This window comes from Citrus clementina, unplaced genomic scaffold, assembly GCF_000493195.1.
Source record: "Citrus clementina cultivar Clemenules unplaced genomic scaffold, Citrus_clementina_v1.0 scaffold_3, whole genome shotgun sequence".
Classification (NCBI taxonomy): Eukaryota; Viridiplantae; Streptophyta; class Magnoliopsida; order Sapindales; family Rutaceae; genus Citrus; species Citrus x clementina.
Genome location: NW_006262339.1, coordinates 8,621,053 through 8,646,495, shown reverse-complemented (window position 1 = coordinate 8,646,495; position 25,443 = coordinate 8,621,053). Strand labels below are relative to the sequence as shown.

Sequence of the window (25,443 nt, the reverse complement as noted above, 5' to 3'; positions counted from 1 at the left end):
GTTTTATATACCATCTTTCCTTTGCTTTGTATGGCAGATTTTGGTTCTTTTTATACTCTTTTTGTTCACTTTTTTATTAACTATATTACAAATAGGGATTTGACCTACCGTCATGGTGAATTAAAAAAAAAAAAAAAAAAAAAACTTAACGTCACATTTCAATATAAAGTCATTGAACCAGTGGTATATTAGTATTTATCGAAATTGGATGGATGCACTTCAACAACAATCAAGAAACAAATTAGAATAATGAAATATTATTATATAATCTTAAAATTCTATGCAGCCGGCTGATTTTATCTTGCATTGCAAGTTGGGTGACTTAAAAAGCTACTACCGCCCACCAAACACCACTATCATTTTAGCAGGCGTCGCCGCTCTGCCCTCGTTATTAACAATTTATATATATATATATATATATGCTTTTGGGGTTATTATTATTTTTTTGATTTATTAACTACTTCGAACTCAAGTAGTGATGTTATTACACGATTTGTCTTTTTCAACGCAAAAGTGTTCCTGTTCCTTTAGTAGTTTGGTTAATGTTTACGTAGGAATTGCATTGACCAATTGATGGCTCCGCCATCTTTGATTCGGTGCAAAGCAAGTAACCTTTTAGTCGTCGGAATAAAATTGCTTTTTAGCCTTTTTACACTTCATTAGTAGCGTGAATTCTTTTAATATTTATTTTTAATTTTATAACATCTGTATTAGTTATTCCACTAATAAAATCTTTTTTAGAGGGGGGGAATTTTTCAAACTAATTTTTTTAGTTCCTACCTCTCTCTACGGGTTGTCTTAAATAGATAGTTAAAGAAAATTACTTGAAAATCAATCAAACAAATCCTTAAAGGTGATTTTTTACGCACTCTCATGTTGCAAGAAATTGATGTTTATCTAAACACTCACCAATAACCAAAAATCTTGACTACTTGATAAAAAAAAAGGATAAATAATTAATGTAAATTACATTGATGAAAACGAAACTTCTTCCTAGGAGATCTCCAAGAGACTGGTAACACTATGTAATTTATCGAAATTTAAACTGATTTTGAGTAATTTACTTGGTTTTTAAGTTAACTTAGAAGTTGATAATATTGCCTCAAAAAATTTTGAGGGCATGAGTGTCTCTCCAACTAATGTTAGCGATGGTGGAATATATTTCTCTTGAATAGTTATGAGAGTAGAAATCTGTATTGTTGCACAATAAATTTGATCTAATTTGTGTCAAAAAATTTATGATCACACACACACACATATATATATGTATATGTAGGTATGTATGTATGTATGTATGTAAGTATATGTATGTAGAGTTCTAAAAGAGACGAAAGTATAACTTAAGGGGTTATCTTTGAGCACCGTTAAAAGTTAATTTGAGAGAGAGTTAATAAAAGGTGAAGACAAAACGTTAAACTTCGAGCTCAACCAATATCATTGCCTTAGGCAGAAAAAGCAATCAAGATTGCTTGTTCATCTTTGTCCTCCCCCTTCCCCCTCACCGCGCCCACACACCACACCCACACCCCCCCCCCCCCCCCCCCCCCCCCTCTAACTTTGTCATTATTATAGTACGAGTGGGCGAGAGTAATGTTTTATTTTCTCAATATTATATAGGAGTCCCTTAAGTTATGTTTAATGTAACTTACGCCCCACCAATATGCTACTGTTGCTGTGTGTGACGTAAATTACATTAAAGGTAACTTAACATCCGCTTATTGTATATTCTAAATGACACCATATATACACTCAACAGACGACAATTCTATAATAATAATAATACATGGCACATGTGATGATTGTGTTAACGTCTTTTTTCTTTTTTATGATTGTGTTAACGTCTTAATTGTAAAACTTGTTCAATAAAACATACTGAAACAACAACTAAATGCCAGCTATTGCAAGCATGTAGGACCACAACATCCCCAATCATTCCTCACCTCGGTTTCATTCTTTACCGCAATTCTATGTTGTATCCATCTAATTAAACAAATTCTTCTGGAATGATGAGAATGATTCTTTATTAGCAATAATGATTAGCTCCATTATTTCCCTTAAACAAAATATGAGCCAAAATGTCCACGTCTATTATTGGACCCCCGTCTTAATTTATTTATATAAACCACAACTGCTGTTAGCAGCCAGCATATGCAATTTGAATAGACTCCAATTCCGATGACCCCCCTCTAGAGCACATTTGAATTTTGACTGGAATTTGGTTAGTCAAAATCCGGGGGGAAGGTCTCTGTAATTTGACCACTATATTCATTAACCCAACAGCAACAGCAACCCAGCTGCCTGCCATTTTTGTAAGTTAAAGGTCAATCCATTGAATTGGGACATGCTACCAGTATTTGACAAACCATCCAATTCATTGAAGATTGCCAACCATTACTTAGAGAGGGGGGGAAAAAAACTATGTGATAAAAGAATAATTATATGTGTGAACAGATAAATAAATTTCGGAATGTGAATCATATGATGCTAGGAAGTAGGAAGGAACTCACAAAGATCATGGACGATCGGAAAAGGAACAAAACAAAAGAAAATGAAAATACAAAACAGAAAGCGGATGAGGGACACAAACCTTCCATGAATCTTCGGTTCCAGTAAACCAATTCTATCATTTGCTCCCTCAGTGTGTACAACCCCATAGTTTCTTCCTTTTTTTTTTTTTAAATCTCTCTTATCACCCTGTAATGGCAGGGCCGATTCTATACACGAATTGGATTATTAGCATATATATAAAATGACCTTGACATCCTCCAGCTCCCTTCCCAAGATTATCTCTGGCTTTTTCTTTCAGATACCGTTATTGTTCTTAGGAACAAAATTTTCTGTGTCATCGCTATACCATTGTTGTGGGAACTACCTTTTGATCTGCTGTCTAGTAGTCGGCACTCTAGGAAAACACTGGTAAAATGCCACAAATCTTGTGTAGATTACAGTAATCACGTACTACTCAACGGATCGAATGATGACGTTTGCAAACATTCTTCTGGGTTGGAATAGAAGTAATCCTCTTCTTTTGGCTTGTCTGGGATCACCAATCTATTTGTTGGCCCTCCCATGCGATCCGCATGAGATTCCTTAACAGCTGCTGAAAATTCATCCCAAGTCAGTGATCCATTGCTATACTGGTCAATCAGATCAACCAAAAGCTTTCTTTCCAATAAGATTGTCTTCTTGTACCCAAGGAACCTGGATGAAGCAACAAACATGAGGAGGTATAAGTTCAAGATAACCAGGTACTGAACTCACCAAAGATAAAAGTTATCAAATGTAAAACTGCTACTATTGCTCAGATAAGAATCTAATTGCAGAAAATGAAGGTTTGATTTTCACATCCAGATAAAAGAAATCTGTCTGGTTTAAGATATGTCAACGAAAGAATTATCCTCTGATAAAGCTGGAAAGTAAAAACAAGAGGGAATTTAATCCCCCAAAATATTTCATCTGAAACCACACAGAATTACAAAAATCAGTTGTAAGAACAACTAAGAACCTAAAGGACATCAGAATAGCACCTGCGATGGCCTTCAACAACTTTAGCCATGTTCCCATCATATGTAGGAACAAATATATCACTCTCCAATGAAACGAGATAATCTAGGGCTGCCATTTGGGATGAATGGTTTTGGAAAAACCTAAGGTCTGATGGTTCCAAGAGCGTTTCTTTTCTGACCTGTTCATAGAAATGGCAAAAGTGACCGATCAGCCCAAGGAAAATAAATCAATATCCAACAACCAATCCAAGTAGATGGCTTTAGCTTTGATCTACTAACCAATTTTGGATAAGCTTTAGCAAGATTTGCCATCCTCCTTTCGCCACCGTATATTTCACCAGCTGCGATGTAAATCTGCATATTAGGATCAATGTCCAGGGCCCTCAATATAAGAGCTGTTTCCTCAGGTGTCAAAGGGCACAATCCATCTTTCCTCTTCAAGTCAGAATTTATTATTTTCTCTTTCCACCAAGGATAAGCATATCTGCAGAGGCATGAAAATCATGAACATCCACAAAAATACAGTGTATATTTCAGCTGCATTGTGCCTACTGGTTCACATGTATATAGGCTCAGCTTACCTCATCCTTGTGAGTTCTTCCACCTCCTCTTTGTTGCAACCTTGAGTGCAGCCAGAAAATGCCAACATGTCCATTTCATATCTAAGATGAAGTACAAGAAAAGGACCATTCTGCCGTAGAAGCTTGATAACTCTTTTACCCAAATCTTCAATTTGAGAGGTGAATCTCAAAGCACTAAAATTTACACGGCAACGCAGTTTCTGAATCTCTAAAGGCTGACCATTATTGGCAAGTCGAGCATCAGTTCTGTTGAGATGTACAACTTTGTACTTCTGTACCAGGGGAAGAATCTGTATACAAAAAAAAAAATCAAACCTGAAGTTATAAGGTTCGTGATTCAAGTCAAGGCTCTACGTTTATAGGATTTATAAGTATTGGAAATCAAAACCAACAACATAGAATAAACAAACAGACCTGATTGTGATAGTAAGATATATCAGACCAACTAATTGGTGGCATGGACAAAACCCTTCCCATTTCCACTCTCTTCTTCAGCCTAGGAGGCAACTCTTTCAGTATCCGCACCTCATCTCTCAATGATGTAATAAAATGATCCACATCAAATATATCTTGGAACTCACTGCCATATCAAGTAAAAAGTTAACAATAAGTTTCAGAAAAAACAAATAAAATTAATATCCCAGTGCAAAAGCGCCAGAACATAGAGAAGTTCACACACCTAGGATCAGCCCAGAAGGAAGTTTTATCCAATTCAGGGACTATAAGAGTGACATTCAGATATCTTGCAATAGCCACCATGTCACAAATCTGTTGAGCATAGCAAAACAAACACATGAAAACTAATCCCCCACAGAAAAAAAAAACAGATTAACCAGCAGATGATGAAATAAACTAACAACAATTAATCAGGCAGGTAACAAGGACAAAGTAACAAGCAGTGCCGAGTGTAATTGACAACAAACCACTCACCGCTGCTCTCATCTGATTGAGACCTCCATTGCATGAAACCATCAAGTACCCATTGTTCTTGTAGACCCCTATTGCCAAACATATCAGATTAAGTGCAAAATCAGACAATCAAATTCTTGCACCAGAAAGATTATTATGCATAAGAGACACACCCAGCAATCATTTTCATCAAACAAAATAAACAAAAATAAATCCGCTTAAAAAAATCGTGATGATTCCGTAAAAAATTCTTAATTCCCAGAATGCCCAACGCAAAGTTACATGAGAAATTTAAATTAAAAAAAAAGGTAGCAGGTTGACTAACTCTTAGGTGGGAGAACACGGGCGGGAACGGCCGGAACCTTATCCTGAACAACAGCAGAAGCGGTATCGGACTCACGGTTAAAACAGGGAGGCCAAACGGTCAGTACCCGGGGACCCCACGTCTCGCCAATCGCCGTTAACTGAACGATGCAAGTCCACAACAAAACCGACGTCGTAGCCCGTATCATCCACAGCTTCATTCTCGATGATGAACTCTTCAAATGCTTCTCCACTCCTCCTTTCACTAACCCACTTCCCATCTCTCTCTTTCTCTCACTCTTCTCTAACCTACACATCTCCCGCACAAGAACATAAAAAACGACCCGTCGTTTTTTTTTTCCTCAATTAGATTTGATGGCCGCCCCTCCTCTCCTCTCTCTCCAAAAATTTACTTTTTATTATGCGCGTGTATGAATTATAATCATCAATGTGGATGGCATCAAATACCTAAAATGAAAATTAACTTTAAAATGATATAAAAAAAATGAATTTTCTTTAAATGGCGTGATTATTTAATCCGAATCTACCAGATCCAAATCTTCCAAATATAGGATCAAAACGTGATCCACTAAATTTGAAGACACACAATATAAAATTTCTCCCCGAATAACAAGATTTATTTGTTCGATTTTATCTCCTCAAGAAGAAAAACAAATTTTCATTTAAAATGCGGGGCTCGCATTTACACAAAATCCGCGATCTTTCTCAATCTTCTTCAACCGAACCGCCGCTGCTAACGAACCCTAAACCACTATTAATGCACCAATCAAAAAATAAAAATAAAATGAATCAATGAAACGGATTTTTTATATCTTCTTCTTACAAGATAAACGAGAAATCGAAACCGAACATTAACGGCGAGATATTCACACGAAAGATTCTCGCCGAGGTTCGCAAAATTAAGATCGCGACACAGACACAAAAGATATAGAGAGAGAGAGAGAGACAGACGGAGAATGTGGAAACGACGCGTATAACTTGTGATTGGAGCCGAGCCGTACACCGCCTGATCACCTCACCCTCTTTAACTATATGGTTGGGTTTAGAGTTGACATCGGGTTAGCTGTTGTGGATTTGACCATGGTTAAAATCTCTCTGTGTGTGCGGGTTTACGGGACAATTAAAAAACAACACGGTGTAGCTTTTAGTAGTGCGAATACGGCCGGGGTCCACTGGAATTTATGTTGTCTCACACGTGGCGGCGATCGGTTCGTCTAAACAGTACGCGCATTGGCGAGAGATGGTGCACCCATGTATGGATGGGGTGGATCTGTTTCGCGGCATTCATATCCATTTTTCGATACGCCGACATAATCTCGCGATATTTTGGAGGATAAAAATTCTAATTTTGAGTCAACACTCAAAAGCATGTCTTCATTTTTCTTTTACTGTATTATTTATTATTGTTTGCCTCCTAAATGGGTTCTTAGTTTTGACGCTGTTGTTGATTTTTTTAGAAAGGAATGGGTTAAAAAAAAAAAACACTTAAAGGCACTGAATAAATTGATTTATTTGTAAAAAACTCCCTACCGTCAGTTCAGTTTAACATTGACTGTTAGTTGACCGTGCAAAGACAATATTACCCTTAACAATAGTTTATAAACGAAAATAACTAAAAAAAAACCAAAATTATTAGTTATTTTACACTTTTTAAATTATTGATATTTTCTTAAAGTTCTTATAAAAAATTAAAATTAAAAAATTAAAAAATCCTCTTTAAATTATTGATATTTCCTTAAAATTCCTACAAGAAAGATAAAATTAAAAATTTAAAAATGAAATAGTTATAATCTTTACCTATGATATTGTAAATTTTTAGAATTGGCAAGGATAAAATTGTCAAAAAATAGGGTTTGTGCTTTTTGCACCAATAATTTTGGTTTTTTTTTAGTTATTTTCGTTTACAAACTATTGTTGAGGGTAATATTGTCTTTGCACGGTCAATTAACAGTCAATGTTAAACTTAACTGATGGTAGGGAGTTTTTTATAAATAAATCAATTCTCGCCATCTACTTGCAACAAGCCCAAACCTCAGGAGAGGTTTTTAAAAATTACCCAAAAAAAAACACTAAAAGGCACTGAATAAATTAATATTAATGGAAGAAAGCATTAAATAAACTTTTTAATGTGCTGGGACCTCATAAATTGAGACTATTTTCACATCAGATAAATTATTGGTATACAAAGGAAAATATCTAAAATATAGAACAGACAATGCATTGAATCATATTTAATTTTTTTAAAATAAATTTCCATCGTTCATTTTTGTTTACGAAGGTAACAATTTCAAGTAATGCCATTCTAGCAAATTATTTTAAATTATGCCATTTATAATGATAATGGATCTACTAATAATAAGTAGGGTGGAATTCATTTCTTATTTATGTTCAATTTGAATAATCAGGACTAAAGTAAATTATCAGATCTCAGTACATTCTATACTATTATTATTTTTAACTGATTATTGATGTTTACAATTAAAATTTACGAAGACTTCTTGAAACATTTGTTAACGAGTTAATTCATCTTGAAATAATATTAAAGTAGTGTCTTTTCATACAATTATATAATTAATTGAATCTAACCTTTTTTTTTTCCTTAGACTTTGTGTTAATTTCTATGAATTAACTTTCATTGTGTGATTTCAATTTTTTTTTTAAAAAAAAAAACTCCGATTGGAAAAAAAAAAACTGTGAAAGGGATGTTATTTTAGCGAGAATACTGTGACAACTGAGCTCTCTTTGCACTATTTCCGCTTTTGGGGGGGCTACTTGAAGTGAGTTTCCGTGAGAGTGTCGGTTCTGCCGTTAAGACGGCGTCAAGTGAGTAAGTGTCAGAACGGTCGAGTGATCCGACGCGATTGATGTTCGTTGCGTGCCAGATGGCAGAATCAGGATGACGTGTATCACCATTCTTGTTAATTAGGTGGGTCCCGCGACAACGTGGTTAGATGGCCGAAGGGACTACCGGAGGCACGCGCTCTAACGCACTTACAAGGAGGGAAAGTGCGATAGGTGTCGGTATCTGATTGGACCCATGCCAGTTGCTGACGTGGGTGAGCCTTTCTGAGTTTACTGGCGCGTATTTCGCACGCGCTAAAAGGTTATGTGGTTGTTGGGGACATATAATCCTACGAGCTAAGTAAGATGTAGAGCACGGATGTGAAAATGATTCAAATGACAATGGTGGGCCCCATGGGGCCGTCCATAGTCCATATCAGGCTTAAAAATGCGTTGAAAAGGTTTAAATATTATTGTAGTTCATTTTTAAAAATTAACTATATTAATTTTTTTATATATTAATATATTACAATTAAAATTCTATTAATATTTATAATTAAAAGTTGATTGGGACTTGAAACCTTGAGTACATGGATTGGTCATTGGCAACTAACTATATTAAAATTTAATTTTATTGAGTTTTTTTTTTAAACATAATTTTATTGAATCTAGAAAGGTTAATTTGGTTATTTGAGAACTATTTATATTCAGTCATTCCTTTAACTCAAAAGTAATTTAATTTCCTCTCAATTCATGGGAGTCGGATTCAACCTCAAACCTCTTCTATTATTATATTAATTAAATTTTACTTATTTTATTAAAATAAATTATTTGTAAAATGATTATAAATGTTCACTGCAGCCACTCAGGTAGAGAACATTTACACTAAAATAAATATTTTTTTTAAATATTACATCATAATTTAACCATTTACAGATTGTTGCCAGTGAAACTAAGGCTTAGAAGAAAATTGAGAACCACCCAACCCAACTAATAAATAAATTTTGAAGATTTATTACATGTAAATTATTTATTATTTATATGCATATGGATGCTTATCAATTATAAATGCTTCGAGAAGTATGATTATAAAAAAAGAAAAAAAAAACTCTATTCGTTGGTGAATAAAAAAATTGGGATGGAGTTTTAAGTCCATAGAATGAAAATAATTCATGATTTATTTTTTTTTAGTCAACTATGTTGCATAACACTTGCCGTTGCCGACATTAGGTTATTTCCAATTCTCTTTTATTATTCATATATGTGACAATTTAACAACTCAAAATTGATACATTATGTGTGACAATTTAACAACTCGAAATGCATACATGGAATGACATTTTATTTAATTTTTAGAAAATTAAGAAACCCAGATGAATATCAAAACGCAAAAATTGAATTGACTGTAATAAACGAGTAAATTAAACATGTGCATTTGAAATCAAGATTTGATGGCGACCAACAAACGAAGAATGAAAGGGGAATTGCACTAAAAAAGAAACAACCAGATTGTGCTATTTGATTCTCTAATTCTTGATAGCACGCCAAAAAAACTTATTAAAAAGGAATAGCCAAGGCAGCTGAGAATCAAGGCCCCCAGATTGTGCTTCTTCTTCGCTGAAAGGGAAAGCTTTTCAATCATTTTTGGAAATTCTTTTGTGATTCAATTTTCTTATTATATTCTCTCTTACCATGTTATGAAATATGCACATGTATCATATATTTGTTATGTGTGGACCAAAAGAGGAAGCAGCGGGTTTCCTTGGTTTTATTTTTGAATGGGATTAGAGGAATGTCGCATTTCCCCCGTCGCAAATGAGTTAGTCTATAATTTTTTTAATAGATTAGTGAGGTGATATTTATGGTGAAAAAATAACCCTGTTAAATAATCTCAAGAAGGCCGCTCTTTACCTTAATATTTACCACTAAAGATAGAGAGTTTAGCTTCAATTTAATCTTAAATTGATGTGGGAGGAGTTTAATATGTATCCAAACATCTTATCTAGTCCAAAACATTCAAATCAATTAGGGTTTGTGAACTCATGTGATATAACCAATTATTGAGTCGTACGAGCTCTTGAATTCTATATTATTGGGTGATAAAGTTCGTGAATAATATTATCACATACTGCTGCTTTTCGTTAAAAAAAAAAACATTTCAAGTCCATTGACAAAGGTATTATATAAAATTTTACTGTGTAAATGATAATAATATTAAAATAAAGTCTTATATTTATATCAACACGTATAAAGTTTTAATATATAATTTTCGTTTTGTAGAGATAAATTGATACACAAGATCAAGATGGGATGCTTTAGGTCATTTAATTTGTCATGAAAGTTGAATTATTATTGTTTTATTTACAGAATACTGGTCCTCACCGAGATGTAGCACACATCATGGGTGTAGTTGCTGCGGACTTAATTTCTTACGCCATTTTTGTTTTTTTTTTTTTTAATATATAAAAATTTTAATTGATTTGTAAAAAACTACAGGTCTTTTTTTTTTTTTTTGAGGGAAAGTATTACTTTCATTCATCCAACTATGTGAATAGGTACAAAAATTTTGAGGGTATATCATCTACCCAAAAAACAAAATCAGTTTGCTCTGATGCTAATCTTGCAAGAGAGTGAGCTAATGTATTGCACCCTCTTGGGGTATGTTGAACTTTCACTTGGTTTAGCTTTAGCCTCTTCATTCGATCTTGGACTTCAGAAGCAACCCAAAATATTTCAGCTCTTGAACTTGTCTTGGAATTGACTAAATCCACTACTTCCTGGGGGTCAGATTCCACAATTAATGGGAAGCATCTAACATTTTCTGCTATCTCCAGCCCGAATCTGATAGCTTAAAAAACTACAGGTTAAGATCACTACTAGCAACATCAATTTTTGTGGCCTTTTCAAAATTTATAATTAACTAGTGAATTGACATGATCAGTTTGGTTTTTGTTAGTAAGTTAATTAAACTTCTTGATTTGGATGTTTCCTAACTACTAAGCATAATTTTCATCTAACTGGTTTCCTAATTCCTACTGCCTACTGGCAATTGAAATTAACTGGGTTTTGGTCGTGCAAGTAACCCTAACATGTAGTTCCGTTGGTTTCTCATTTTCGGTCTTAACAAGAAAACAAAAATGGACTTCCCAAACAAGAAAGAGATAATTAAATTGCTCCCTTAGTTGAGTTGTTTTACATATATATTTTTTAAATTGTTCATAAGATAAGTGATTTTCCATCCTTCAAACCTTCTTGATAGCAACCCCAAATGATCTTTTAGTATAAGTTAGAAGTAAAGTTTAAAAATACATGAAATATGCATAAAACTAAAAGTTAGATCTAATTTTATTGATATGGTTAAACTAATTTTTTCATCAAGAAATCATGAAAAAAAAAATATTATAAATGTCCTAACATGCATATAGAATTTATGGTTAAACTAATTTTATAAAATCCCTGCCAATTTGTTTTCAATAAAAATTTTTTATTTTCAATCCACGAGTGATTTTTTTCTTTGCTTAAATAAATTAAATAAATAAACTATTTTTTAAATTAAACGTTAATGTTGATTTATAAGTTTTATGTTATTTTTAAAAGTATTTGTTTTGTTTGTAATTTTAGAACATCAATTTACCACTCTCATATTAATTTACTTATTTTACCTTTTATTTACTAGTCTTATATATAATTTAAAATATATATATACTTATCATGGTATAAATGCTACAATTTTAATTAGGCTATCATAGAATTTTTAGTTGTGTGAATAAGAAATTTCTTCTAAATATTTCGAACCTAGCTAACTTGTAGCTTCCTTCCATATTTAATATTCTTCAATTTAGGCATCATGCCATCATTGGTAAAGGATTAGCTTACGAACAACTTACCTTTCCCATCACAAAAGAACTTCGTTTTGTGCCACGAAATTTTCATTCTAAAAATCAATCATCATTTCTTTCTGTGATTCAATGAGCAAAAAAAGTAAAATATTTGACTTGTAAATTGATATCGTTGATCTTCTATACCCACATTATGATCTTCATTTTTTAGCTGAATATGGTTGGAATATCTATATTAAGCTAGTTCAATACTAATTTATTCAATCTTTCGCACTTTGAAAAAAAAAAAATCAAGGCTACTAATTAAGAGTCTAAGACAGACATACATCACATATCAAAGTAAATCTCTCCTATTTATCCTATCATAAATAAATATGTATTTCACAAATTAATATTCAACAAAGCCAATAGAGGAGTTCTAAAAATAATATAAGACAAATTCACTCTCTCTCACTCTTTTTTTTTTTTTTTTTTTAAGGAGTGTCAATTTTCATTTAGTTCATAGAGTTTGAGTTAAAACTCATTTAATCAGTATATATTTTTTATAGTAACTTAAAATGATCTTATTCTACATCTGTTGTTGTTAGATCTACACTATTATTCTAAATTTTCACTTGATATATTTGTTTGAATTTTAAGTAAAAATAATGTAGGATAAATTCTCTTTCTTGTTCTCTCTTTTTGAGTGAAGGGTAAGTTCTCATTTAACACATTCTACAATTGTCCCTCTTAAAATTTACTTAATTATTCTAAAATTTTCATTTGATATTTGTTCGGACTTAGGTTATATTAGACAAAAATGTTACTTTACCCGTTGAAAAATTAGATCCAGCAGTTGTACAAATAAAGAGCAATGACGTTTTGGAAAATGTTTGAAAATATAGGTAGGATTAGGTAGTCATGTCCTCAACCCTAGGGACTGTAGGAGAAATTAACCGTAATATATGGGCTTGGCTCTTTTAAAAATTTCAATAACTAATTGCCAATCACTTTAACTTTCTTACTAAAATCAACAATATTTTGCTTCACAATTAATGAATTCAATACCAAAAATTCATTGGGAACATGGAATTAGGTAATTGTTTAGTCAAAACGGTGAGTTTGCATATTGATATTGCATGTATGACATGTTAATATCGTAAACTCTACAATTATCAGTGTTCAAGTATGACACTAAGTAAGTCTCTCATATATTTGCTCCTTCGTACATATCATATATCAAAGTAAATCTCTCCTATTTGTTCTCCCAAATTAATATTCAACAAGTTTTGTAGAAGAGTTCTAAGAATAATTTAGGATAAATTTTCTCCCTCTCTCCTTTTTTTTTTCAAAGGAGGGTAACTTCTCATTTAGTTTAAAGAGTTTTAGTTAATTACTCAGTTTGTCAATTTATTTAATGTTTATTTGAATTTTAAGTTATATTAGACAAAAATGTTATCCAACAACTGTACAAACTAAGAACAACGACGTTTTGAAATTTTTTTGAAAATATAGGGAATATTAGGAGATATTAACCGTGACATACGGGCTTCGCTCTCTTGCTCAACAATTTCAATAACTAATAACCAATCACTTTTAACTTTCTTACTAAAATCAACACTATTTTGCTTCATAATTAATGAATCAAATACAAAAAAAAATTCATTAGAAGCATGGAATTAGGTAGTTGTTAAGTCAAAACAGTGAGTTTGCATATTGGCATTACGTAAATAATATGTTAATATCGTAAACTCCATTATTATCGGTGTTCAAGCATGACACTGCGTCGTATCAATTGTCTACAAAATGCATAAAATAATCACGTCCAATGTTCTAAGATCTTCTAGAATGATACATAAGGTGAGTAAAAGGATAATGACAACTATGAGCTTTGCTATTTTAATTTAATGGACATTTGATGAATTTCTACATTCTTCCCTACAAGAGCTGCCCTTCAACTTAAAGTAGCTGGATGGTCCATTAATTAATGATGCCTGGGCTGTTGTTGGCACCATCAAGCTCTAAATATCTCTCCTCAGCTCTCATGGGGCAGTTTCTGGGTATGCTTAATGTGCATGCCATCAAATGGAAAAGTATAGCGAGTTGCGAAAATACTTTGGACCTAATTAGGCCAGGGATTCAAAATCTGTCAATAATTAATTGGGTTTTAAGTGTGACATGCCGCCAACATTTTAATGCTTTACGCCACTTTCTTCGTAATTAATTTCAAGCTCCCAAAATTAAATGGGTTCATCCATAATTTCAAGCAACTAATCAACGTTACTGATACATTCTGAAAATTATTCAAAATCTTTTCTAACACATTGAAGAGGGTAACGTGGCTACATAAATAAAGTCAAAAGAGTTAAAAAAGAAAACAAAAAAGAAATAAGAATTAAAGGAAAAAAAAAAAGAAAAAAAGAGGAAGGATCCTCGATGCCCTATGAGATCAAAAGCTAAACTTAGGTCTCATTTTGTGCATGCGATTACGATAGAATTGAGATGAAGAGGAAACGAAAGGAGTAATTTATTGCAAGAAACAAGATTTGAAGCTGGGAGTTAAGGAGAGTAGCTAATAATTCTAAATACAGCTTATCAACGTACGATTTTAATGTGACCCACATTTGGTCCCCAAAACATTGATCAATGCTCTATACGCCGACAAAATTGTTGAATTGTGACCATAAATCAACTAACAGTGTAATCATTTCCTTCGGAGAGATATATTCGTTTCAACTTTGAACAGCTATGTTTTCCACCTGCGATTGTACAAAATGATCCTTGGAAATATAAGTGGGAGGCAACTAAGACAACATACAAATAGAACGTGCTTCAACGAGAAACATAATCCAATCTCACAACAGATTGGTAGATCTGATATTGTAATCAGATGTAAAGCAGCAGCTAACATTTGCTCTTTTTTTTTTTTAAAATTTTTTAAATAAGAAAATAAAAATAAAATATTTGTAGACTCAGTGGCTTACGGGGTCCATGAGTTCAATAACGACAAAAACACTGTATTGGGACACGGTATGCAGAGTCAGGTGTCCGGTGGATTTAGCGTCCTTGTTGGAGACTGAAAAATTAACTTGAAGAATAAGCCGAAGTCAAATGCCTCACATTTCAGAAATCAGAATTTGGAATCGTGTTTACTGCACATGAGAATAAAAAACGAATCTGCCTAGAGAATAGAGATAAAATGTAAATGCCAGAGAAATTTCAGTCTCATTGATCAATAAACGCATTGGATCTGAAATAAAAATTCACATGCCAAAAGAAATGCTGACTCAAATTCAAATGTGTATTTACAGCACTTGGAGAAACACAACAATCAAATATTTAGCTCTTTGACCTATCTGTTTATTCTTATTACCATACTATGGGTAAAGATTACATTTTCATTTAAGGAAATTAGTAGTTTAGACTGTTTTGAGGTTGAACTGGCTGTAATGTAAATATTATTGAACAAAATACTTGTTTGTCTTCACCTTCAGGCGCCAAATAAACGTTTTGCTGTGAGTTACCACTAGTAAGTAGTAACTAAACACACACCCCACTTCCGCGCCCCCCCTCCCCCCTCCCCCCTCCCCGTACCCGATGTGAGCAGAGTTCAAAACTTAGAAATCTTGCTTTCAACCTGAGATTCTACTAACTAAATTAGCTAACACCCAGACCAGAGCCGATAAATTAGCTAACCAAATTAGCATGTTTCAATCCACCAAAAGAGAAGAAGAAAAGAAGAAGCCTGAAGGAGGGAAGGCGCCAGCGCCGATAAATTTAACGAGATTTCCATTTGTGATACAATTAAGAAAAAAATTCTTTACAAAGTGTTCAGTCTTCCCACCCCAAAAAATTAGAGATCAAACAGGAGAAGGAAGATAACAAACAAAAGAAAGATAGGAAGGATCTGTAATAAAAGAAGGTGAAGATGAAAAAAAGCAACACTGATTCCTACAGAAATTGCTTACAGCTACCCATTGTCTCTTATCGGAATTAGTTATTTATCCACTTCAGAAATCTTCTGTGATTTCTCCTTTTCATCATCCTGCAAATTGAAGTGAGCTTGAGGAAGAAGCAAAATATCAAGTGCATAATTCAAAAGATCAAAATTGCAAAGACCAATGCGCCACCCAGTCTTGGGTGTCAATCAAGCCCATCAAATTTGTATCAAATACAATCCATATGAAATATAAAATTTAAAGGGTTTGCAGCCTATTAATTACCCTAGTCAAAATTTATGTCAATTTACATGTCGGCAGACTAACAAATATCAGATTTTGAATATTATTTGTGTAAACAAAGCATGTGCTCACAAGCAGAGGCATCCTATATGTATAATGATATTGCATCCTTTTTTAGAATATCTGAACTTTGGGTCTTATATCCTCTGTATGTTTCCTTGTTTTCTGTTGATTAAAAATGGTAAAAGAATAGCGTTTAACAGGCACAACCGCTAAGAGAATATGTGGAAGAATGAGAAACATCATAGTGACCTCTAAATTTAAGTCAATAATACTTGAACTAGATATACAATAGTCGAAATGAGAGACTATTGCAAAAGATCAAAGCATACACTACATGATTAAAGAAAAGGAAAGGGATTTGGGCTTACTGAACTGTCCATCTTGTCCAAATCATCATCAAATTCCCCATCACCACCATCTAACAAACCTGATGAATTAACAGTACATTGAACACATCAACACAGCATAACAAATCGGTAAAAGTAACTTCATTCCCATTGCTCAGATAGGTATTATGCAAAATGATTCATTTCTTAGAAAAGAAAAGTGCCGGCACAACACTAAATAAATGGAATTGCAACCATCAAGATGCAAGCTATACTTTAAGCCACTATTGCATGACCTCTTAAAGAATGAAGAGTTATTAAAAAAATTTTGTGTGTAGGAGTTGTTGAAGTAGGTGCTAGTTGGTTCAATTGGTAAAATCTCTAGTGGTGCTATAAAAGGTCGGGAGTTTGAAACTCTCTCACATAGGTGGGGAGGGGATTTGGTTAACATCTAGTGACTAAATGAATTTTAAAAAAAATAGCTGTAAAAAATGCAATCAAATGACAGCTATAGCTAAGCCAAAAGAAGCAACCTGCAGCTGCTTGGAATAAAAACCTTACTCACATTGCATGGGTAGGTGGTTTTTTTACAACATATTGTACAGAGAGGGATTAACAAATTTGAATATAGCAAAATAGGATCCTCGATTCTTTCTGGATGTTAAAAAAGATATACTGATTGTTTGTGCAAAATCTTAGGAACAGGCAAATAGCACAATGCAAATAAAGCGGTGGTTAAGGTATATCAAAAAAAAGTATTACGTTGCATTTGAAAAGGTAGAATAGACAGATGCACATGAATATTAATTTCAAAGGCCAGAAAGAATGTGAACCTACAGAGAAAAGTATGCAGGATCAATCATTTCACTAAATGACCATGGCCCATGTGTTCGCATCAGTGAAAAAGTATTTGCTGTACCTGGGTCATCATCGCTATCTTCCCCCAGGAGGAATACATCCAAGTCTTGTTCTGTTGCTGATGACATTGAAGCTTTACTGGGCTGGTTTGAATCCTTGGCCTCTGATTTGGGATTTATTTCAACTGTTGAAGGTTCTTTAGCTCCAGCATTGTTTACTTGTTCCAAGGATTTTAGCTTAACATTTTCCATGTGGCTTTTCTCATAACTAAAGGCGAGCATAGCAAAAGAAAAGTTAACACACAGAACTAAATGGAAGAAAGCTGGAAAGTATGGCTGAGTAAGGATATTTTAGAAGTGCCATTGTCACCAAAGTGCACAGAAAGAAAATGTAACCAAGCATTTCCAGAGCAAATAGAAAGAAAATGTAAGCAAGCATACAAAAGTTCACCCATAGGCATGTGTCTTTTAGAGGATAAAAATGATGTAAAATACGTTGAAGTGTGACCTACTGTTCTGAATTTTTATCCCAGCCATATTGGAGCAACGCCAAAGGGAATAGTTTCCCAAGATTCTCACCAGCAGATTCTAAAGGTTGCTGAGAGTGCAGGGAGATTTGGTTATTGATAACAAAATCCAGAGTTGAGATAAAACTTTTCATAACACCCTTGACCTAATAACAAAAGAACCAGGAAAACATGTATGGTGGAAATTCACAGGTATCTTCAGATTGCAGCTTCAAAATTTAACTCATGTATTAAGGCATGCAAAGGAACTGGAAGCAAACACTTTAGATAGAGCTTATTAAGTATATATAACCCTCCAAATAATGCTCTTAACACTTTTACTACCATACAGTTTTGTCTATATCAATGATGAGGCAAGGATATCAGTAGAAGTTCACTCAAAATATCTTAGTAGTAAAAAGTTATGTGATGCACTAGAAAGGTACATGCAAAACTAGGGAAATATAAATACATAACTGGATTCAGTATATACAGTCAAGGACAACACTGTCCTATGGGCAAATTGGTCAGTAAAAGTTGGAATTGAGTCTTCGCATAATGAGAAAGTTTACTTACGGTTCAACGTGGCTGTTCACTAGAATAAAATATATCCTCCAGAACTTCCTTTCTTTCATAATACGTGGGCACAACTCATACCTTAGCTTTGAAATTTCCTGAAAATAAAGCATACAGGTGAGCTATAATGCATACGAAACCATAACAATTTCTCACGCGTGGGATATTAAGGATGTTATATCATATGAAGTGTGAGATTTCTAAAAAATTGAGATGTCTTTGATCAATGCATCGACATCCAATTTTCTCTTGTATCACTTCATCAATATAAGTATAAATATGTTATGGATCCGCTCCCACAAAAAAATTTATATTGGATGGTAATGAGTAGGAACTGATATTTTATTTTCCCTTGTTGGTGAAAGAACAAGGCAAGGTCACAAAGGCAACCAAAGTATAATTTAATCAGTTAGGAATCACCAAATTGATAAACAGTTCACAAACAAAGTATTCCATCTAAGTCCATATAATAATCGGCTACATAACATCATACTTGTACAGGAACATAAATTTTTGGACACAAACAAGAAAGATGTGAAAAACAAGGTTTAGCTCTTAGTAGTTTAAGTAAATACTATACTTCCGCAAGTAGTATCTCAAATCTGAGAAGATCTTTGATGCTCCTAGAGCATTGCTCCTTATCCATTCACTATTTGCCACGTGTTTATACATATTATCATGATTGGTTGATGCTTACACATGGCAAGGAATGAATGGATAAGAAGCATTGCTCTAGGAGCACCCAAGAATTTTCCCTCAAATCTTTCAATCCCAAGTGAGTTGACATTCATCCATGGGATAGTGAAACAGAGTAAAAAGTTATTTTACAAGTTACGAATTGATGATCCAATAGTTGAATGTCACATCAGCACTTAGATGGAAATGCTAGGATATTACTTAGGAATTCTAGTATTATTCCCACAGTATTTATTCATCCAGCATCCCATCACTCAAAATATTCAAATATCAAGGCCTTCTCTTCATGTAAAATGAGACTACATCCAAAATCTTAGATACGTTTAATGAGAGAATTTGTTTCCACTTCTCCAAGACATCGAGAAGATTGAATGTATTATTTTAAATTCTACAATTTGCAAACCGTGAGCAGCACAGAACTAACCTTGACTGTAGAAAGAACAAGACTAGCATGTTTTACTTGCCATTCATTAAGATCCTTCCTAACATTTGACTCGGTGGGAATATCAGACACCTCTGAATCATCTGCACATAAAATCCAATCAAATAAACACACCGAAATAACCCATATATATTTGCTGATCCTAACTAAACTCTGAACTTTCAAATTTCTATGTAGTGAAATTCCTAATATTCTTCACTTCTAAAGTGCAAGAAAATAATAAACTCAAAATTAAAATGCATTTATCATTAAAATTTAATAAATTAAAGGAAAGGATAGGATCGAAGTAGAAGTAGAACCTTGTAATGGAAAATCACGAAACGTGCTCAAAGTAATTTGTGAACGAACTCTCTTAATTCTTCAGTCACTCCAAAGCGCTCCAGATCCTCCTCTTCTTTTCGCATGGTTTCAGAAAGCGAGATATTCTCGGCTAGAGACTTGATGGCGTCGGCTCGCTTGGCGGCTTCGAGTCTGATCTGATCGGCCCGCTTGGACGCCTCGGTGGCAAACTCCTTGGACCGCTTGGATGCCTCTGCGGCGATTTCCTTGGACCGCTTGGAAGCCTCCGATACAATGTCGGAGAGCTTCGAGGAGCCGACGGTTATCTCCGACGATCGCTTCGCGGCTTCCTTCGTCAGCTCCTGCGACCGCCGAGCCGCTTCCTCCGCGAATGTTCGCGCCTTCTGCCACAAGTCCATTTCGCTTCCAAAAGGAGAAAAGGTTGATTAATTTGACGAATTTTGAATGAATTGCAGCGAACGAGGAGGAGAGGAGTGGCGGTTATTCTTATTTTGTTAGGCTTTGTTTTACACGGTTTATTAATTGTTATCATTTGCTTCGGGTTGGCGCTTAGAACTTCGTATTTTTTTATTCCATTCACAAATCGAGTGATTGACCGTTTGGGTATGCAAAAACTGTTTCACGTTTGTGCTTATCCCAAATCTGAAATATTATTGGATCGTTATTTAACCAATTAAAAATTAACTCATTATTATATTCTGAAATTCACGTTAAATAATTAATAACAAAAGTGAATTTAAAACGATAGAAATTAATTTTGATCTTTAATAATTTTTTAAAAAAATTACTTTTATAAAATTATCTCAGTAGATTTTTTAAAAAATATAAAGAAATACTTTTTTAAATTATATACTTTTATTATTTATTTTCTAAAATAATTTTTTTAAAAGAAAAAGACTTTATTTTAAAAAAATTTCCCCGTTGTCCCTTTTTTAAAATTTTCAAAAAAGGGAAAAAAATTGAAGAACAAGAAAAGCAAGTTGCAGTGGCCGGAGAATATGAAGATGAAAAAACTTGGCGAGAGGGAGAAAGGTAAAGGATATTGTGGTAAATCCTCTATGCATAAAGGACAAAAATATTAAAATAAAATTAAAAGATATTAATATTTTAACATTAATTTAAAATTACACATAAATAAAAAAATAACACCAATGTTAACAGGGGAAGCTAGCGATTGAGTTAGTCACCTTATAGGTGACCGTCGCTAGCATTGATTATCAATTTTATATTTAATATAATTTTGTACATCTCTTCATATATATTATAAAAATTTAAAATTAACCTTGTTAATTAAGAAATAAAATTATTAACTTTAAAAAGACTATTATTATTACTAGTTATATTGAGATAATAAAATAAAAAATAAAATAAATAAAATAAATATTTATTTTAATTATCAATTACTAGATATACATAATACAAACATATTTTAAATACATGTTTATAAATATATAAATAAATTTTATTCAATATTATATCCAATTTAGTCATTTATATTTTCGTAGTAGTTTAACAATAAGATTTACGAACATATTAATTACTTTCAAAACTCACAGCGCTTATAAAAATAAATTTTAGCAAAAATTTGACTGATTTCTTTCACAATTTATTATTTTTACAGTACAGTTAACAACTATGATTTTAAAAACTGCAGCATTACCAAACTAAGGTGGCGTTTGTTTTTTGGTTTGAAATCTAAATAGACCTGAATTAGTATGAATTCTGAATAGATCTGAATGTCTGAATCTGAATAATATGTTTGTTTTTTTGTCAAAATCTCAGAAAATAAGTATTAAGTTGTTTGTTTTTTTCAACTGAAAAAGTTAAAAATATATACTTTTACATTTGTATCCTTATTAAATTTGAATGTCAAATAAATAATATATTAAATACCACAATATTTTAACATTTATAAGTAAAACTATATTCAAGTGAATACATAATTATTTTAGAATTTTAATATATAAAATATCATAAATTTCAAATTTTATTGTATATAATATAAGAAAGAAAAAACATAGATATTTTTATGTGGGGTAAATGTCTATAGGTGAGTTTTGGGATAGATATGAAAAATAAATTATAAAACATGGATATTTTTTACATTAGTAAGTAATTGACTTAATTTAAATTTCTCCATTAAGTAAAAAGTCAAAAAAATTAGTTTATTTTATTAAGTCAAAATTATCTAAAAAGTCTCATTAAGTTATAAAAACAAACACCTCTAATTAACTTAATTAATTAAGTTAAGTCACTTTAAGTCATTAAGTTAAAAAACAAACGCCACCTAAGCCTAAGTATAATATGAAAAAATCATTCCAAATAATAAGTTCGATACTCCTTTTTTGTTCTAAGCTGATTGGTCATACAGCACATACAAAGAGACTTGAGAGACTTGAACTTATGAATTCAACTCGGAAAAATATGAAGACTTGAATTGCAGGTAGTGAGAAATTTATAAAATCGGTAGGAATCGGAAATACCAAAAATGTAGGTAATTGGGTCAGGTCCTGCATCCTAAAATCAGTGCAGGTAACTGAATAAACTCCATCAGAGAGGGTTCTTATTACTTGGGCCGACCCATCATATTTTTGGCCCATGATTAGGTCCGAACAACCCAAAACAAATTAAACCCACATTACTAAAAGAAATCCACCTTAATCTCAGGAGGAGTCACGGCTGATGGCTCAGTCTCCTTACTTTTTTGAGGTTTATGTAACGGTAAATGCCTATGTTACAATTAATGTAACATAGGGGCTCCCGTATGTAATTGTTCTTTAATTCTTCTTCTTCTTCTTCTTCTTTGTTCCAAAAGACGGAAGACAGAACCTAAAGCCATAGGATTAAGAAACTCGTTGAAAAAAGTTATGGGCCCCACAGTCGTCCCCCAATAAAGCACATTGGCAAATTCCTCCTGTTCCGCACTGCCAAATCTTTCGCTCTCCCCAAGAAACATTTAAGCACTCGTCTGAATTCAACTCACCACACGTGTCCGTCACAACACCACACGTACGGACGGTTAGCCTCTGGAAAACTCCTACTAAAATAAAAAAATTCTGAAGGTCGGGGACAGTCTAGTAATTTCTAGTCCACATTGACTCTCTTACAATTTCAAACGGAGCAACTGTCTTTATCCATGTGCCAAAGACTGAATCCAATCTAAAAAATCCTAATTCTATGTTCCGCTCTCACACAACACACAGACAAATCCTAAAGCCTTTGCTTTATCATTTCAGTACTTGGTTTTTAACTTTTAAACTTAAGTCTTGTTTGTCCACATAAAAAGTAACCAAACCCACATTCCTTTTTTGAAGCCGGTCCTTTTTATTTTTAATTTTTTTCTCTTTGTTCTCAAGAGAGCTTACTTAAGCTATCAGCAACATTCCAGTTTTGTGCAACATGCAAAGAAATTCAAACTTTGTGACCGCTGCCACTCTCTCACAAGGTTCGTTCATTCACTTTAAAGCTCTTGTGTTTTTCTTTCTTTCTTTTTAATTTATCTTTATTTACTTTCTTTTTTTGTGCTGTTGAGTTGAGAGTGCTTAATAGTTACACTTGTGAGAAAAAAAGAATGGCCTTTTTTTTCCCCATATATTTTGTTTAGAATTTGTTTGTGACTCTGAGTTGATTGTATTGGGGTGATTGAGAGATTTAATTGGTGGGTATTTTCTTTGTCCTGCTGAAATTTTGTTTTTGCTTTTGTTAAATAGGTTTTCTTGGAACTCTGTATCTGTAATTGATGGTTGTTTTTCTTATTGGAGAATATACTAACTATGTTGACCGAATGTGTTTCTAGGGTTTATTTCAGGTTTTGATTTCTGGTGAGTCTCCGTGTACAATGTTGGTTCTAAGCATGAATTCGAAGAGGCAAAGACGCCCAAATGTAAGGTTGGGCGAAGTAGGAGATGTACCTGCTGCTTTTGCATGCGGGTTTTCTCAAAAATCTAGTGAAAATTTGGGACTGCAGAGGTGGAAGCATGATTTTGTGAACCACCCAGAAGAAACTGGACATAATCTCAGTTTGGGGTTTTCTGAGCAAAAGTCTTCTGAGTTTACAGTCACTGACCCTGAGCATGATCCTGGTGTCTCTCCAAGGAATTCAGCTGATTTGCAACAAAACATGGAAAATAAAAATCCAAATTCCTCAAAATTGGCTTTTGAAACTGTGAATTCCGATATAGTTGATGGGACTAATTCTGCGCTGGATTTTGGTACTGTGACTCGGAAGAGTAGGGTCATGAAGCGGAGAAGCCGAAGCTCCAGAGTCAAAAGTAATGTCTTTGGTAGTGCTTGGAATTCAAAACTTAGCCCTCAGTTTAGCAGCGAAGAAGCCAAAGAGTGTGGTGGAAAGGAGATTGTTGGATTCACATCGAATGCCTGTGATGGTTATTACCCTGATAATGTTTGTAAGGATTTTTCAGATCGCGGGACACCAGCTACGAGCAAAGAGGCTTGTGTATATGAGGTGGAAGAAACCACTTATGATGCATGGCAACCAGGCAATTCCAATGACTGCTGGAAAGATGATGCTTGTTATGAGGAGAATGATGCATTTATTAAATCTGGTATTGAATGGAATGCAACTGGATGTGGAGGCACTGATGTAAATACTGTTAAGAGATGGCTGGAGGAGCTAGGATTTGGTAAGTATGCTGGTATGTTTGAAATGCATGAGGTGGATGAAGAAACCTTGCCGCTACTTACCCTTGAAGATCTCAAAGAGATGGGCGTTTTTGCTGTTGGGCCTAGAAGGAAGTTATACAATGCAATACAACAACTTAGAGGACAAGATGTTTCTGCTTGAAAACTTCCTCAACCTTAACTATAGGTAATCTTTCTGTTTTTGTTCTCACCGACTCTTTTGTGCAAGACAAAGTCACTAATGTATGTAACTTTTTGGAACCCTAACATGTTTTAGTCTTTCACTCTTTACTAGTTGTGTTAATCGGATGAAATGACTGTTTCATAGTCTTTGTGTCTGTAAGATATTTGCTTTTTGGACTTCTTGTACCTTCTCTCTTGTATCTTGATCGGAATATGACTTTTGGAATCACAACTCTGGCGACTGAGCAGACAATTTTTACTGGTGACTTTGTTGAAATGAAAACTATTGTGCAAGTATTGTTAATGTATACTAGTCCTTTGTGCAAATGAATGTAGTTATGGTGATATTTTCCTGGGAAATTATCAATCGTATATTTTTAGTTTACTCCGTTATCAAATTTACTATAACACTTTAGGGTATATCAGTTGTTCACCCTAAGTTGACAAAATGTATTTTTTGTCTACCAAACCATTAGTTGTTGTTTAAATATGACGACGTCAGAGGGGTAATCTGGTCTTTTCATATAATACAATTGATAATTTAAGGGGTATATATATGATAATAAGAGATTTTAAGGATATACAAGTGATAATATTCAAGGGTAAAATCGTTAATTCGCTATAATTCCGTTAACTTTCAAACGGCAGCTAACAGTTTAGTGGTCGGCAGATAATTTTTGTCAATTTAGGGTGGTCAATTGATACACTCTTAAATCGTTGTAGTATTTTTGATAAAAACGTAAATTTAAGGTA

At 33.4% G+C, this 25,443-nt stretch overlaps 3 protein-coding genes across 14 annotated transcripts; 1 reads left to right on the top strand and 2 right to left on the bottom strand.

The window, feature by feature from the left end:
- Positions 1-2,452: 2,452 nt before the first annotated feature.
- On the bottom strand, positions 2,453-6,438 carry LOC18048379 (O-fucosyltransferase 34). The gene is made up of 8 exons (XM_006440762.2): positions 5,322-6,438; positions 5,018-5,085; positions 4,767-4,855; positions 4,502-4,667; positions 4,088-4,377; positions 3,786-3,990; positions 3,528-3,685; positions 2,453-3,201 (listed from the first exon to the last, which is right to left on the bottom strand). The coding sequence occupies exons 1-8, from the start codon at positions 5,614-5,616 to the stop codon at positions 2,952-2,954; spliced, it is 1,521 nt and encodes a 506-aa protein (XP_006440825.1). The 5' UTR covers positions 5,617-6,438; the 3' UTR covers positions 2,453-2,951.
- Positions 6,439-14,429: 7,991 nt separating this feature from the next.
- Positions 14,430-20,546, bottom strand: LOC18048378. Of its 11 annotated transcripts, XM_024188719.1 has the most exons (7): positions 19,866-20,546; positions 19,549-19,649; positions 18,429-18,526; positions 17,409-17,614; positions 16,537-16,590; positions 14,904-14,995; positions 14,452-14,678 (listed from the first exon to the last, which is right to left on the bottom strand). In XM_024188719.1, exons 3-7 carry the CDS (start codon positions 18,485-18,487, stop codon positions 14,652-14,654), a joined length of 438 nt encoding a protein of 145 aa, XP_024044487.1. In that variant the 5' UTR covers positions 18,488-18,526; positions 19,549-19,649; positions 19,866-20,546; the 3' UTR covers positions 14,452-14,651. The 11 variants fall into 11 exon arrangements, 5 of the variants coding, with proteins under 5 accessions (XP_024044485.1, XP_024044487.1, XP_024044489.1 ...); XR_002906494.1 differs by lacking the exons at positions 18,429-18,526; positions 19,549-19,649; positions 19,866-20,546 and adding exons at positions 15,888-15,964; positions 17,859-18,412 and having other exon boundaries at positions 14,431-14,678; positions 14,904-15,007; positions 16,532-16,590; XR_002906493.1 differs by lacking the exons at positions 18,429-18,526; positions 19,549-19,649; positions 19,866-20,546 and adding exons at positions 15,888-15,964; positions 17,859-18,412 and having other exon boundaries at positions 14,432-14,678; positions 16,532-16,590.
- Positions 20,547-23,015: 2,469 nt separating this feature from the next.
- LOC18048377 lies at positions 23,016-24,979 on the top strand. Of its 2 annotated transcripts, none has more exons than XM_024188687.1 (2): positions 23,016-23,311; positions 23,675-24,979. In XM_024188687.1, exon 2 carries the CDS (start codon positions 23,705-23,707, stop codon positions 24,668-24,670), a length of 966 nt encoding a protein of 321 aa, XP_024044455.1. In that variant the 5' UTR covers positions 23,016-23,311; positions 23,675-23,704; the 3' UTR covers positions 24,671-24,979. The 2 variants fall into 2 exon arrangements, with proteins under 2 accessions (XP_024044455.1, XP_006440823.1); XM_006440760.2 differs by having other exon boundaries at positions 23,663-24,979.
- Positions 24,980-25,443: the final 464 nt, after the last annotated feature.

What these genes read in the sequence shown, in the direction of transcription:
- LOC18048379 (XM_006440762.2), bottom strand. Translation starts at nt 5,616, where the DNA reads ATGTGTAGGTTAGAGAAGAGTGAGAGAAAGAGAGAGATGGGAAGTGGG. An exon ending in TCCTTCTGGGCTGATCCTAG is followed by an intron (nt 4,668 to 4,766) that starts GTGTGTGAACTT and finishes TTGATATGGCAG; the next exon opens with TGAGTTCCAAGATATATTTG. An exon ending in GTTGTTGAAGGCCATCGCAG is followed by an intron (nt 3,202 to 3,527) that starts GTGCTATTCTGA and finishes TGCTTCATCCAG; the next exon opens with GTTCCTTGGGTACAAGAAGA.
- LOC18048378 (XM_024188717.1), bottom strand. Translation starts at nt 18,007, where the DNA reads ATGAAAAGTTTTATCTCAACTCTGGATTTTGTTATCAATAACCAAATC. An exon ending in AGATAGCGATGATGACCCAG is followed by an intron (nt 16,591 to 17,408) that starts GTACAGCAAATA and finishes TTAATTCATCAG; the next exon opens with GTTTGTTAGATGGTGGTGAT. An exon ending in TTATTGAACTCATGGACCCC is followed by an intron (nt 14,679 to 14,903) that starts GTAAGCCACTGA and finishes GTACAATCGCAG; the next exon opens with GTGGAAAACATAGCTGTTCA.
- LOC18048377 (XM_024188687.1), top strand. Translation starts at nt 23,705, where the DNA reads ATGTTGGTTCTAAGCATGAATTCGAAGAGGCAAAGACGCCCAAATGTA.